General features: G+C 38.2%; 1 protein-coding gene across 17 annotated transcripts in view; it reads left to right on the top strand.

The window, feature by feature from the left end:
* Nucleotides 1-15,986, top strand: part of NRF1 (nuclear respiratory factor 1) — a 136,451-nt gene that overhangs the window by 43,378 nt on the left and 77,087 nt on the right. For 11 of the 17 annotated variants that reach the window (XR_009541923.1, XR_009541921.1, XR_009541922.1 and 8 more), the window contains exons 1-4: nucleotides 3,059-3,550; nucleotides 3,669-3,900; nucleotides 11,726-11,840; nucleotides 14,758-14,884. Coding sequence is in view for 12 of the 17 variants with exons in the window: in XM_060156699.1 (XP_060012682.1) it covers nucleotides 3,678-3,900; nucleotides 11,726-11,840; nucleotides 14,758-14,884 (465 nt within the window). In the remaining 5 variants the exon portion in view is untranslated. Of the gene's footprint in view, nucleotides 1-3,058; nucleotides 3,551-3,668; nucleotides 3,901-10,218; nucleotides 10,260-11,725; nucleotides 11,841-14,757; nucleotides 14,885-15,986 lie in introns of those variants that run through there. The other 6 variants (XM_060156690.1, XM_060156692.1, XM_060156694.1 and 3 more) reach the window with 3 other exon arrangements.

Here is a 15,986-nt window from a genome sequence, read left to right as displayed (position 1 = left end):
TTGCCTTTGCTTCTTTGTCAAAGATCAGTTGACTGTATTTATGGGGATCTATTTCTGGGCTCTCTATTCTGTTTCATTGATCTGTTTGTCTATTCTTTTACCAGTACCACACTGCCTTGATTACTGTAGCTTTATAGTGAGTCTTGAAGTCAAGGAGTGTCAGTCTCCCAGCTTTATTCCTCTCCTTCAATATTTTATTAGGGACTTCCCTGGTGGCACAGTGCTTGGGAATCCGCCTGCCAATGCAGGGGACACGGGTTCGATCCCTGGTCCGGGAAGATCCCACATGCTGCGTGTGCCACAACTACTGAGTCTGTGCTCTGGAGCCCGTGAGCCCCAACTACTGAAGGCCATGTACTTAGAGCCCGTGCTTTGCAACGAGAAGCCACTGCAATGAGAAGCCCACACACGGCAAGGAAGAGTAGCCCCCGCTCACTGCAACTAGAGAAAGCCCACGTGCAGCAACAAAGATGCAACACAGCCAAAAATAAATAAATAAATAAATAAATAAATAAAATATTGCATTAGCTATTCGGGGTCTTTTGCTTCTCCATATAAACTTTAGAACTAATTTGTCAATATCCATAAAATAACTTTCTGGGATTTTGATTGGGATTGCATTGAATCCATAGATCGTTAGAAAGAACTGACATCTTGACATTATTGAGTCTTCCTATCCATGAACTGGAATATCTGTCTATTTTAGTTCTTTGATTTCTTTCATCAATGTTTTATAGTTTTCCTCATGATTTTGTACGTTATGTGAGATTTATACCTACGTGTTTCATATTTTTGGTTGATAATGTAAATGGTAATCGTGTTTTTTTAATTTCAAATTCTATTGTTCATTGCTGATATATAGGAAAGCAGTTGGCTTTTGTATATAAACTTTGTATCCTACAACATTGCTATAATTACTTACTCGTTCCAGGTTTTTTTTTTAATTGTTATTGATTCTTTTGGATTTCCTGCATAAACAATCATGTCATCTGTGAACAAAGACAGTTTTATTTCTTTTTCTTGTCTTACTACATTGGCTAGGAATCCCAGTACAATGTCAAAAAGGAGTGATGAGAGGGAACATCCTTATCTTGTTTCTCATCTTAGCGGGAAAGTTTCTAGTTTCTCACCATTAAGTATCATGCTAGCTGTAGATTTTTTTGTAGATTTTTTCCTTATCAATTTGAGGAAGATCCCCTCTCTTCCTAGTTTCCATTTCTTCCTTTTTAAGGCTGAGTAACATTCCATTGTATGTATGTCCACGTTCTGCTTACTAATTCATCTGTTAGTGAATAGCTGGATTGCTTCCACCTTTTAGCTATTGTGAAAATGCTGCTATGAACATTGGTGTACAAATAGCCCTTTGAGACCCTACTTTCGGTTCTCCCAGCATAGCATCCAGAAGTGGAATTGCTGAATCATATGGTAGTTCTTCTTAAAGTTTTTTGAGGACCAGTATGCATAGTTTGATATAAAAGGATGTTCACTTCACTGCTGTTTACAATACCAAAAATTTGAAAGCTGCCTTCCTATATATCAGTAGGTGATTGGTTGCATAATTATTGCACATCGATACAGTGAAGTGTTCTTTGGCTATTTAGAAAGGTCTGGTAGATTTGTATGTTTTGACATGTCAAAATGTCCAGATAGGGCTTCCCTGGTGGTGCAGTGGTTGAGAGTCCGCCTGCTGATGCACGGGACACGGGTTCGTGCCCCGGTCTGGGAAGATCCCACATGCCGCGGAGCGGCTAGGCCCGTGAGCCATGGCCGCTGAGCCTGCGCGTCCGGAGCCTGTGCTCAGCAGCAATGGGAGAGGCCACAACAGTGAGAGGCCCGCGTACCGCAAAAAAAAAAAAAAAAAAAAAAAAAAATGTCCAGATATATTGTCAAAGAATAATATATGTATTGCGAACCTCTTTTTATTTTAAATCATATGTATGTACATATGCTTCAAAAAAATTTTTAAGGTTAATATACTTCTCTGTAGATGAGGGAGGAAGAAGAGGGGACAGATCATAAGTACACTAGGAGAGCAAACCTTTATCTTACTACTGCATCATTTCAGGGTTTATAAGAAACACAGTTTTATAAGCAGAAAAACCAATTTGAATAATCACATTTTGGGGACAAAACGTTTAACTCCCATTTGTGTTTGAAATATAAAGAAAATGTTAAGTATTTTACTTACTGTTTTTGGGGGGGTTTTTTTGGGTTTTTTTTTTGCGGTACGCAGGCCTCTCACTGTTGTGGCCTCTCCCGTTGCGGAGCACAGGCTCCGGGCGTGCAGGCTCAGCGGCCATGGCTCATGGGCCCAGCCGCTCCACGGCATGTGGGATCTTCCCAGACCGGGGCACGAACCCATGTCCCCTGCATCGGCAGACAGACTCCTAACCACTGCGCCACCAGGGAAGCCCTTACTTACTGTTTTTATGTCCACAATGTCATATGCTAGTCACCAGGACCTTTTAAATATCTTTTTTATCATTATATATAATATCAAGGATATTTATTGTTTTGTGACTTGAGGTATAAAATTAGCACAATGAATTTCCATCTGGTTGAGACAGACTGTCACTTGATTTAAGCAAATACACAAAAACCCACATTTCCGAAATAATGCCGTTCCTGAGTAAGAAGGGGAACTTGCATTTGATTCCCAGTCTAACTGCATAGTAGAATAAATCCTGCACCAGCAGCAACACTTGTAAATTTGTGAAAATGAATTTTATCTTTCCTTAAAAAAATAAAATTTTTTTTTTTTTTTTTTTAAATAAAATTTTTAATCCATCACACTTTCTTCCCTCACCCTTTAGTTTTTTGTTTTGTTTTGTTTTTGCGGTACGCGGGCCTCTCGCTGTTGTGGCCTCTCCCGTTGCGGAGCACAGGCTCCGGACGCGCAGGCTCAGCGGCCATGGCTCACGGGCCCAGCCTCTCCGCGGCACGTGGGATCTTTCCAGCCCGGGGCACGAAGCCGTGTCCCCTGCAAAGGCAGGCGGACTCTCAACCACTGCGCCACCAGGGAAGCCCAGCCTTTAGTTTTTGATAAATGATAAAAATGAGCCAGTTATCAGAGAAGAAATAGTTCTTACTTCAAAAGATAAACAAACACAAAAAATAAGTTGCTGGTTCCTAATAGGAAAAATACATTTTAATAATTGTGCGATGAGAAGCTGCTTACGTACACATTGCAGATCAAATATTTGGAGTTAAGATGTCAGTCACATAGGTGAGTGATTGTAACTTTATTGCCATTAAAAGATTTCAAATTGCATTCGTGCTTCTGTGTACACATAATGAAAAATGGGCAAAATAATGAAGATTGATAATTCCCTGCGTCTGCTGTCTAATTCTGCTGTCTGCTCTTCTACGATGCCGCGTCTCTAATTGTACACAGTTAATGATAGCTAGGAGTATAAAGTTGTCGCCCATCAATAAAAATTACACAGTTGGTTAAAAAAAAAACTATCAAAATAGTTTCACACAAGGAAAATATTCTATTTTTATGTCATTGGAATGATGCTCCCCATTTCCTACGACTTGGTGTGGTGAGGTATGTAGTAAAATCAAAGGCTTGTCAGAGTTCCTCTGCTCTTGAGGAAAATATCTCTTATTTTAAGCATTGGAATATATTACACACTGAATCCTGTTCTTTGCCTTTTTTCTGACAGTAGATCTTCATGGAGGAACACGGAGTGACCCAAACTGAACACATGGCTACCATAGAAGCCCATGCAGTGGCCCAGCAAGTTCAGCAGGTCCATGTGGCTACCTACACTGAACACAGTATGTTGAGTGCTGATGAAGACTCACCTTCTTCTCCTGAAGACACCTCGTATGATGATTCAGACATACTCAACTCCACAGCGGCTGATGAGGTAACAGCCCATCTGGCTGCTGCAGGTAATGTTTGTATTGGGAGCTCTTCATTTTTGGCTTAACTCTGATACTGTGCTTATCTGAAAGAACCTAGGATACAGGCACTCACATTTATTGTCATCATATCTTCATGATTTCTTTTTAAGCCTTAAATTTATAACTTGTACCTGTATTACACTGAGACTTAAGTTGCAGACTCATGTACTATTAGTGATAAAAACTTTGGTTTTGTTTTTTCCTCCATTCCAGCACTCTTCACTTTTTAAAAAAATTTCATTCATTTATTAATTAATTTTTTTTTATGGCTGCATTGGGTCTTCATTGCTGCACGCAAGCTTTCTCTGGTTGCCACGAGCGGGGCTACTCTTCGTTGTGGTGCATGGGTTTCTTATTGCAGTGGCTTCTCTTTGTTGCAGAGCACAGGCTCTAGGTGCGTGGGCTTCAGTAATTGTGGCATGCGGGTTCAGTAGTTGTGGCCCACAGGCTAGAGCGCAGGCTCAGTAGTTGTGGCGCACGGGCTTAGTGGCTCTGCAGCATGTGGGATCTTCCCAGACCAGGCCTCGAACCTGTGTCCCCTGCATTGGCAGGCAGATTCTTAACCACTGTGCCACCAGGGAAGTCCCCACTCGTCACTTTTAACTCAAGCATTTAGTCCATTTACATTAAATGTAATCACTGATATATTTGGGTTTAAATTTATCATGTTTACTATATGCTTTCCCTTTGTCTCACTTGTTCTGTTTACTTTTCCTTCAATTTTCTTTTGGAGTGATTGAAAAGTTTTTGTTTCATTTTTTTCTTGTTAGTTTGGAAGTTATGCATACTTTTGCTATTAGTGGTACACCTAGAAATATACACCCTTCACTTATTTCAGAGTCTTATGTAAATGGTACTTTTGTTCTTTTTAGGGATAATGCAAGTTTCTTAGAACACTTGAATTTCATTCCCCTGCTTCTGACCTATATGCTGTTGTTGTTCTGTGTGTTAATTCTTTGTATATTTTAAGCCCTATACGACATTATTTTTGTTTTATACATAGTCAATGTTAATTTTCCCCCTTATATCCCACTTGCCTTCTGAGAATTTTTCTTCTGCCTAAAGATACCATTTTATTTCCTTCAGCGTGGATCTGCTAGTAGTAAAGTCTCTTAGTTTTTGCTTACCTGAGAATGTCTTTATTTAACCTTCAGTCTTGAAGGATGGTCTCCCTAGGTGTGGAATTCTAGGTTGGCAGTTATTTTCTCTCCTCATATTGAAGATGCTATTCCACTGTCTCTGGTTTCCATTCTTGCTTTTGAGCATTCAGCTTTTTCATTCTAACAGCTGTTCCTTGGAAGGTTATCTCCCACACAGACCCCTCCTCCACTGCTTTTAAGATTTTCTCTGTCTTTAGTTTTTGTGATATAGCTGGCTCTGGATTTCTTCTCATTTATTCTGTTTACAGTTCCTTTAAACATCTTGAATCTTTGGATCGATGTCTTTCATCAATTCTGGAAAATCTTAGCCATATATTTTGCTTCAGTTTTGCGTCCCCTCCATTCTGTCTCTTTTCCTTCTTTGACTCCAATTAAATATATTAGTCTTCATATTGAAGCCTTTATGTCTCTTTCCTTCTGTTCTGTATTATTACCCTTTTGTCTCTTCATGCTTCATTCTATGTAGTTTCTGCAGACGGTCTTCCAGTTTATTAATTTTTTTCTTCAGCTATGTCTAAGGTGATTTTAAGTCTGTCCATTGAGTTATTAGTTTTGGTAATGGTTTTGTTTTCTAGTTTTAGAATTTCTAGTGTTTTTTTTCTCCCTCCCAAATTTGCAGTATTACAGTTTTCAGTTATTATAGAAAAAAATATATTTTTTTGTTAATATCTGTGAGTAAAGTAAGAGTTATGATTTTACAGGCCATTTAGTCATTTTACTTTCTGAAGTGCCTATGGGTCTGTTCCTGTGATATGTTACTAGTGCTGTTTCTTGTTCATGTTGGTTTTTCTCTTCACATATTGGTTATATTTGGATGAATGCTGGATGTGTGTGTGTTTGGAAAACCATTTTTAGAAATAATTTGGGAACTAGAATAATGTTATCTGCCTCTAGAGAGGATTTTTGTTTGCTTCTACCAAATGCCTGAGGGCACTAGCAATCCTGGATCATCTTAATCCAATTTAAGGTTTTGAGGTTTTCTTTTTTCTTTTTTTTTTTTTGCGGTACGCGGGCCTCTCACTGTTGTGGCCTCTCCTGTTGCGGAGCACAGGCTCCGGACGCGCAGGCTCAGCGGCCATGGCTCACGGGCCCAGCCGCTCTGCGGCGCGTGGGATCTTCCCAGACGGGGGCACGAACCTGTGTCCCCAGCATCGGCAGGCAGACTCTCAACCACTGTGCCACCAGGGAAGCCCAGGTTTTGAGGTTTTCTTCTGGGCCTCTAAATGACTTAAAGCTGAGTGATACTTTGTATCATTCTCTTTGCTATTTACATTGTATATTTAGCACTGTGTGGAAGACTACATGTAGACCATGCCTGGATGGGTCTAATATTGTATAAGGAACACTGATGTTAGAAGATATTTAGGAAAAGCTGGACAGGAAATCAATGATCAGAAATGGCCAAAATACTACATTTTTTTTTAGTTTATGCTGTATTTAAGGTGAAGAAGACAGCTGCAATGAAAATAAACTTATTCCTATCAGGTGTTATCTACTGTGTATTTCTGGAATGGTGAATTTAAAAATAAGGCTTAGTGACAAAACACACATAAAATGTTTGTGAAATATTTGTTTTGAAATTTTTATACTTCCCAGAAGAGGGCATCCTAACACAATAAATCCAGTTCAACTTCTTTCCTAGGATGGAAGATGCTTTTGAGGCACAGTTTTGCGACATTACTGTACTGCACTGTCATAGTTTTAAGATTAGCAAAGAACTTTAACCCTTTCATGTGGCAGATGTGGAAACTGAGGCCCAACTGGTAGAAATGATTTACCACTGAATCATTCAACAGTTATTGAGGAATTATCAATATTATATGCCTTATATTATTATATATAGATACTGTGAACAAAGACTGGCAAGAGCTTGCTCCTAAAGGAGCTTACAGACCAGTGGTGGAGAGAAGGGTACAAATAATAAAGTAAAAATTTCATAAAGCACTGATGGCTCTGAAGAATATAATGAAGTGTAAGGTAAACGGAGCAGGAGGGGTAGCTGGTTACTGCTTTTTCTAATCCTATTTCCTTCTCTCTCTCTACTGAAGTAACCACTATTCTGAATTTGGTCTTTATCATTCTCTTACATGTCTTTCATATTTTTTTGTATGTGTTTTTATCAGTAAACAATATTTAACATTGTTTTTGCATGTGCTAAATTGTATATAAATGGTATCACTCTGATATTTTTTGTCTAACAGTGTTTACTTCATTCAGTATTATTTTTCTGAGATTCATTTATGTTGATAATGTGGCTAGATGTTTTCATTTTGACTGTTATTTAGTATTCCATTCATTATCTAAGTATGTTGTATATTGGGAGAACACTTAGGTTGTTTATAATTTTTTGGTATTTACAATTGCTGCAAATGAAAATTATTTTATATGTTTTCTTGTACACATTGAGCGATCTCTTGGCTTTGGTTTTCAAAGTTCCTTTGACAGTGTCCCACAGTAATACGTTGTGATCTAGAATAAACAGATGCACATATAACTAAAATAACAATTTCTCATGAAGCAATACTTACTCCTCCTGCAAGTGACACACTCTCATGTGTTCTAATCTCTTTACTTTATTCCATTTTATTAAAAAAACAGAAACAAAAACTACTCATGAGCCACCAACAGGTGGAAATCCGCAGTTTGAAAAGCACTGCTTAAAAAAACAAAACAAAACAAAAACACTGCTTGAGGGTATAACCAGGAGGGGAATTGGAGGGCAAAGATAGGCACATTTTCAACTTTACTAGATATCTCAAGTGTCTTTCCAAATAGTTTTATTCATTTGCATTCCCACAAGCAGTGTACTAGAGTGCCTGTTGCTTCTCATCCTCACCACATTTGATATTGTCAATTGTTTTTCATTTTTGCCAGTCCGATGGGTAGGAAACAGTGTCTCAGTGTTGGTTTAATTTGCTTGTCTGAGCAAGAGGTTCCAGCCAGTGAGGGAAGACAAGATAGAGCATCATGTCAGAACTTTATTGACTATTAACTTTTCTTATTTTGCATATTTCCTTTGTCCATTTTCCAAATGTATTGTCTTTTTTTTTTTAAAGAGTTATTGATATTTTTTAATACTAGTGTTTTCTTGGTAATATGTATTGCAATTATCTCCTAGTTTGTTGCCCACTCCCTCCCCAATTTTTTGTTACTTCTTTTTGTCCATAAAGGTTTTGATTTATATTATTGTGAAATTATTAGTGTTTTACCTTACAGTTTATGCTTTTGGAGTCTTGTTTAAGCAGTTCTTCTTAACCCTGAGTTTATAAATACTTTCCAGTGTTTATTATAGAAGTTATAAAGTTTATTTTTGTTGTTTTATTGATGTTTTTGTTTTACATTTAGCCCTTTAATCTACCTGGAATTTATTTTCATGTATAGTATGATGTATGAATCTACTTTCATTATTTTTCCATGCAGACAGTCAGTTACTCCGGCACCATACTTTTAATTATCCATCCTTTTCCCACCTCTGTCTTCTGACACAGAAGGGTTGTTTGTGAACTCTCGAGTCAGTTGTGTTGGTTTATTTGTCTATCTTTCAGTCAGTTCCACTCTGTCTTAAAGACTGTAGCCTTGGGGCTTCCCTGGTGGCGCAGTGGTTGAGAGTCCGCCTGCCGATGCAGGGGACGCGGGTTCGTGCCCCGGTCCGGGAGGATCCCACATGCCGCAGGGCGGCTGGGCCCGTGAGCCATGGCCGCTGAGCCTGCGCGTCCGGAGCCTGTGCTCCGCAGCGGGAGAGGCCGCAGCGGTGAGAGGCCCACGTACCACAAAAAAAAAAAAAAAAAAAAAGACTGTAGTCTTATAGTAACTACTGATACTTGGTAGGATGAGTGCCTCTGCCTCCTTGTTAAAATCTTCAGAAATTGTTTTGGCTATTCTTAGGCCTTTGCACTTCCATTTAAAATTTAGAATAACTTTATCAAGTTCCACACAAAAAAATGAGGATTTTTATTTAAACTGCATTAATTAATTAATTTAGTTAAGCAGCTTTATTCATAATACCTAAAACTAGAAATAACCAAAGTGACCATCAGTAGAATAATGGATAAACTGTGGTTTATTCATACTCTGGAGTATTACTCAGCAATAAAAAGGAACAATCTACTGATACATATAACAACATGGACAAATCTTAAAAAAATTATTCTAATTGAAAGAAATCTTACACAAAAGGGTAGATACTGTATGATTCCATTAATTTGAAGCTCTAGAATAGGCAAAACTAACGTAGGGTGAAAAAACAATAATTGTGTTCTTATGGTGGGAGGTACCATGGGAACTGATTGGGAAGGGACATGAGAGAAATTTTGTAGTGATGATACTATTACATATCTTAGTAGGGGATTGGGTTTCATAGTTGTATGCATTTTTGAAAATTCATTGAATGATTTGTACATTTTGTAATATGTAAATTTTACCTCAAAAGAAAAAAATTGTGAATAAATATTAAACTCTAGCTAATGATATTCCTACTGAAGTATTTAGGGAGATCATACTGCAGTTTACTTTGAAATGCATTAAAAAAAACCCAGTATGGGTTGATGAACGTGTAGAAAGATGGATAGTTACATATACTAAAATGTTAATGGTAGAATCTAGGTGGTAGATATATGAAGGTTCACTGTAAAGGTCTTTCAACTTTGCTATATATGTTAAAGTTTTTTTAATATATTTTAAAGTTTTAATAATAAAATGTTGGACTCCCACAACTCAATAGCATAACAAATAACCTGATTTTAAAATGGACAAAGGACTTGAATAGACATCTCCCTAAAGACATACAAATGGCCAAAAAGTAAGTGTATGAAAAGATGCTCAACATCACTAATCATCAGGGACATATAAATTAAAACCACAGTTGAGAGACCACCTCACCCCTGTTAGGATGGCTATTATCAGAAAACCAAAAAATAAGTATTGGCGAGGATGTGGAGAAATTGGAACCCTTGTATGCTGTTGGTGAGAATGTAAAATGGTTCAGCCCCTGTGGAAAACAGTATGAAAGTTCCTTAAAAAATTAAAAATAACAGCTACCATATGATGCAGCAATTCTACCTATGGATGTTTATTCAAAAGAGTTGAAGTCAGGATCTCGTAGAGATATTTGCATTCCTGTATTCATTGCAGCAAGATGTGGAAACAACCTAAATGTCCTTTGACAGACGAATGGATAAAGGAAGTGTGGTATGTATATATGGAATATTATTCAGCCTTAAAGAAAGAGGAAATCCTACCGTATATGGCAACATGGATGAACCTTGAGGGCATTATGCTAAGTAAGATACACCAGGTCAGAAGGACAGCTACTGCATGGTTCCACTTATATGAGGTATCATATTCAAACTCTTAGAAGCAGAGAGTAGAATGGTGGCTGCCAGGGGCTGGGGTGTGGAAATGGGGAGTTGCTGTTAACAGCATAAAGTTTCAGTGCTGCCAGATGAATACGTTTCTAGAGATCTACTATATAACATTGTGCCTATAGTTAACAGTACTGTACTGTACACTTAAAATTTTGTTAAGGCAGTCGATCTCGTGTTAAGTGTTATTACCTCAATTTTTAAAAAATTAAATGTTGGAAAAAATGCATCAATAAGATTTTTTTCCTCTACCATCTGTTTATGATGGAAAGGAAGGTAAAAGGCATTAATTTATTTTTTAATTACTTTGGGGCTCTTTAGAGGAGTTTATTTAAGTCAGACTGAGTATACTACTAAACATGTAGAGAGGCTCATCTAGATTAAAATAGGGAGGCCTATTTTAATTGAGCCACTTATAGAACGTATATGCTAGGATAACGTGAGCACTTAAACCTAATTTTCATTTAAGCCTTTTACAGGGTTCACAAATAGGGATGAAGGTGGATTGTCGGGTTTTTTGTTTTGTTTAAAAAAAGGAACGCCCTTGATATGTTGAGATTGCATGAATCGGAGACTGTAATAATTCCTTGAGGCCTACCCTTTCTTTCAGTTATTAGTTTCAGGGCAAACTAGACCAAATTTTATTAACATTTTTTCCTTAGAGTGGGACAGTTTTCATCTCTTTCCTGCCAGGATGCTTTCATCAACATGACCTTGTGGTCAACAGCTCCATTTAGGGCATAATTCTCAGATATAGAAAAAAAAATTTCTGATTAAGATGGTATTCTTCTAGATATTTCTCTTATATGTGGTGTGGTGGTATTGGAGTTCCAGGTATGAGTGATTTTCTCTGACTTCCTTAACTTGGCAGTTTCTTGGAGTAATGGATAGAGGGACACGGGAATGGAAACAAAATTTGAAATCTGCGACTTTTTTGTTTTGGCAAACTGTTCCTCTCAGTGCTGCAATTTCATCTAGCACCTTGGAGAATATTGCCTTAACAGTATGGGTATGCTGACAAAACAAAACAAAAAAACACATTATATAAAATTCAAGCTGGTGTGTGGCGGGGAAGTATAAGTCATTTACTTTTTAAAAAGATTTGTTGTCAGTTTTAATGGTAAACTAAAAAATGATCCATGTTGAACAGTGGTGAAGTATATTGATATCAGGACTATCTATATTTATTGATAACATATGAGGAAATAAGTGCTACTTTTTTGTACCTCTAATTGTTTTCTGCCTTGTATAGCTAACAGGCTCTGCCTAATCTCAGCGCATCCCTTATTTCAGGTCCTGTGGGAATGGCTGCTGCTGCTGCTGTGGCAACAGGAAAGAAACGGAAACGGCCTCATGTGTTTGAGTCTAATCCGTCTATCCGGAAGAGACAGCAAACACGTTTGCTTAGGTGAGGGCTTCCTTTCTCATATTGTTGCTGTTCCTCAAATACTTTATGGAGTGGATGACAGAGTTAGACTATACCTTATTAGGTTCATCAAGGGACACCAAGTTAAATTCTTCGATGACAGAATTAGACTTTAAAATACTCTTGCAAGATAAATAAATGAAACTAGAAGTATGATTAACAGATGAGTAGTATCACATTAATTCATTCAGAGAAAACTTATATGCCTGCTATGTGCCAGGCATTGTTCTAGGCCTTGGGAATACAACAGTTAACAAAATAAATTCCCTTAACGAGCTTATATTCTAGTGGAGGGAAAAAGAAAATAAACAGGTATGTAATACGTCAGATGATGAAAGTGCTATGGGAAAAAACAAAGCAGAGTAAGGAAAATAGAAAGGTTTAGGGGATTAGGGGGGATATAGTAGTTTCTCTTTTTCTATAGGAATGGTCTTCTTTCATAAGCCAACCTTTGAACAGAGACCTGAAGTAAGTATAAGGGCAACCATGTTGATGTCTAGGGGAAGAACTTTTTGGGCAGAGGAAATAGTAAGAGCAAAGGTTCTGAAGTGGGAAGGAATGTGTTAGACATGTTTGAGGAACAACTAGGGAAAGAATGAGAGGAGGTGTGGTCAGAGTAGTAGTGGAGAGCCACACCATGGCATCTTCTGGTCCAATATAAGGGCTTTGACTCTTACTTGGAGTGACATAGGAAGTCAATGAAGACTTGGTCAAAGCAATGATATGATCTGGCTTATGTTTTAAAAGTATCACTCAGGCTACTGTGTTGAGAATAGTCTCTGGGGGTACAAGAATGGAAGCAGGGAGACCAATTAGGAGGTTATTGTAGTAATCCAGGACAGAAATGACAGTGTCTTAAAACCAATGTGGCAGTAGCAAAGCCAGCAAGAGGTGGTCAGGTTCTGGATGTATTTCAAAAGTAACCCCAATATGATTCCTTGATGGATTGGAGGTCCTGTGTGAGAGAAAAAAAGGAGTGAAGGGTGACCTCAGGGTTTCTGGTCTGATTCCTGGAAGGATTGAGATGACACTTACTGGAAGAGGATCAAGTATGAGAGTGAGGGTAGGGCAGAATCGGGAATTTGGTTTGGACACGTTAAGTCTGTGATACCTCTTAACCATTAAGTGGAGATACAGAATAAGCAGTTGGGTATATGAATCTATAATTCAAAGGAGAGACCTTAGCTGAAGATACAAGCACATAGGTAGTATTTGAAACTATGAGTCTGGAAGAGATCACCTAGGGAATGAGTGTGGACCGAAGCACTTTACCCCTTAGGGGTTAGAGAAATGAGAGGAATTATCAAAGGAGTCTAAGAAACAACCAGTGAGTCAGGAGGAAAACGAAGAGAGTGGTATTCTGGAAACCAAGTGCAAAAAGTGTTTCAAGAAGGAGGCGATGTGATCAGCACTGTCAAATGCTGCTGACAGGTTGAGTAAGATGCAAATTGACCATTAGATTTAGCAACATGGAGGTCATGATTGAACTTGACAAGAGTGTTTTCAAAGGAGCAGTAAGGATGAAAGGACTGGAGTGTCTTCAAGACAGAATGGGAAGAGAGGAATTAGAGACAGTGAATATATTTTCGATCTTCACTCCTTCAAGGAATGCCACCAAATTTCTTGTTTGGTATGTGGTCCTTTGCTCAGTTTTATTTCTTCTGAAGAGTTTGTAGGTTGCAAAGAAAGATTATTACACAGATGTGGTGCATGGAGGACTTAATATTTTGACAGGTTGCATAACATGTATTCATATATGATAAGAAATTTAGTCTATAAAATGTTCCAGAAGTTTCTTCTTGTAGTGTTTTAAATACTATATCCAAATACTTAAGATGTTTACTGTAATGTTGAATTCAGAGTGCCAGCCCATGTAAATGATATGTGACAAAAGCTGGAAAATATAGTCTATATTAAGAACATAAGTAAGAAACTGAAGGGAAAATCCAGAAAGTACTTAACAGTAGCTTTCAGCAAAGAAGTTATATACCACTAGATGGGCCAAAAAATTTCCTTTCCTTTAATGATAAATTCCATTTCCTTTAATGATAGTACAGGCAGGAGGAATTAGAATGTATTATTTATAGAAATATTTTTTCTATTAATGGGCATAGACACAATAGTACATGCTTTTGGAGAAAGATGGAAAACTTTCTTATGATATGTTGGCTTTGCTTCATTTGAATTGGCATGACTCACCAGTCCCTTGAAAGGGTAGACCAAGTTCCCAGAAGAATTATAGGATGTAGAACTTTAATCTCCCATGATTTCAGAGGGAAAGGACAGTGTTTCTATTTCACCCAATGTTGATATATTTGAAAAAGCTCTTTTACTCCATCCTCATTTGTAAAATACTTCGGGACTAAGAATTATTGTTTATATCACAATGAAAATCTGCAAATGGCAACATTTTTGAAGTAGTATTTTTGGATAAAATTATGTCAGTAAGACATAAACAATGATTATATCGGTCAAAGAAATTAGAAGCAGGTGATTTAAGGCCCCTTCATTAAACATGGAGTTGATATAATAAAGTCTATAAGAGGATATCTCAGCATTAATCTTCGCAGCAGTAAGAGAAAACCTGTTTGGTATTGATGAGATCAGGAAGTATGATACTCTCTGTGTTCAGCATTGTGTCATGGCTGTGTCCTGAGGTAAACCTGAGGTAGACCCTTATATCTATCAGTGAGCTAATCGTGGGTCTTCAGGACAAAGGTATGTACATATTTCTACTGAACAGGATATTAAACCTCACACGCTTCCTTTTCACAATTCAGGTAAAAGAAACATATCTAATCAGAATAAATTGTCCCAAGTCAAAGTAAATCTTGTGTCTGTATCGCTGTAATTTCTATCTTCTTTAACTGTTTTTGTTTCTTTTCATTGTCTGATTCAGGAAACTTCGAGCCACATTAGATGAATATACTACTCGAGTAGGACAGCAAGCTATTGTCCTTTGTATCTCACCCTCCAAACCCAACCCTGTCTTTAAAGTGTTCGGTGCAGCACCTTTGGAGAATGTGGTAAGAAAACTTGAGTTGTGTTCTCAGATACCGTTTGTTTTCTGTGGGTTGTTGTTCATATTTTTTTGATCCTTAGTCTAGCACAATAGTTATTCTATCTTCCCTTCATCCAGAGGTTGGAGTTGGGCCTGGTTTTCAAACTCCTTTATGCAGATCAATATAAAAGGATCATTTCTGTTTCTACTTTCCATAACAAGGTATTTTACCTCATCAGATGCAATGGAAAAAATGACGTTGTGTTCTTTAAGAAACCAATGCAAGATTTTGTAAGAATATTACTGATTATGTCAGAAACAAATGGTGTTTACTCAAGATGTGAACTTCATGAGGCAAACCTGGGAGCATTTTATTGATCACTGATACCTGAGTTGCATATTTTATTTTATTTTTTTAACTTAAAAAAATAATTAATTTTTTGGCTGCGTTGGGTCTTCGTTGCTGCACTCGAGCTTTCTCTAGTTGCAGCGGGCGGGAGCTACTCTTCGTTGTGGTGCGCGGGCTTCTCATTGCGGTGGCTTCTCTTGTTGCGGAGCACGGGCTCTAGGTGCGTGGGCTTCAGGAGTTGTGGTACACGGGCTCAGTAGTTGTGGCTTGCAGGCTCTAGAGCACAGGCTCAGTAGTTGTGGTGCACGGGCTTAGTTGCTCCGCAGCATGTGGGATCTCCCCAGACCAGGGATTGAACCCATGTCCCCTGCATTGGCAGGCGGATTCTTTTTTTGCGGTACGCGGGCCTCTCACTGTTGTGGCCTCTCCCATTGAGGAGCACAGGCTCTGGACGCGCAGCCTTAGCGGCCATAGCTCACGGGCCCAGCTGCTCCGCGGCATGTGGGATCTTCCTGGGATCTTCCTGGACTGGGGCACGAACCCGTTTCCCCTGCATCCACAGGCGGACTCTCAACCACTGCGCCACCAGGGAAGCCCTGGCAGGCGGATTCTTAACCACTGCAACACCAGGGAAGTCTGAGCTGCATATTTTAAATCTCTTGTATTTCTTCAAAGAATTGATTTAACACTGCTTCAATTTTGAAATATAGTTGAATATTTTGATTATATATTTATCCATAGCTAACTTTATAAAAATAGTATTTTACCCTTGCATACT

This window comes from Lagenorhynchus albirostris, chromosome 8 (genome assembly GCF_949774975.1).
Source record: "Lagenorhynchus albirostris chromosome 8, mLagAlb1.1, whole genome shotgun sequence".
Taxonomy (NCBI): Eukaryota; Metazoa; Chordata; class Mammalia; order Artiodactyla; family Delphinidae; genus Lagenorhynchus; species Lagenorhynchus albirostris.
This window is presented reverse-complemented; position numbering and strand designations above follow the sequence as displayed.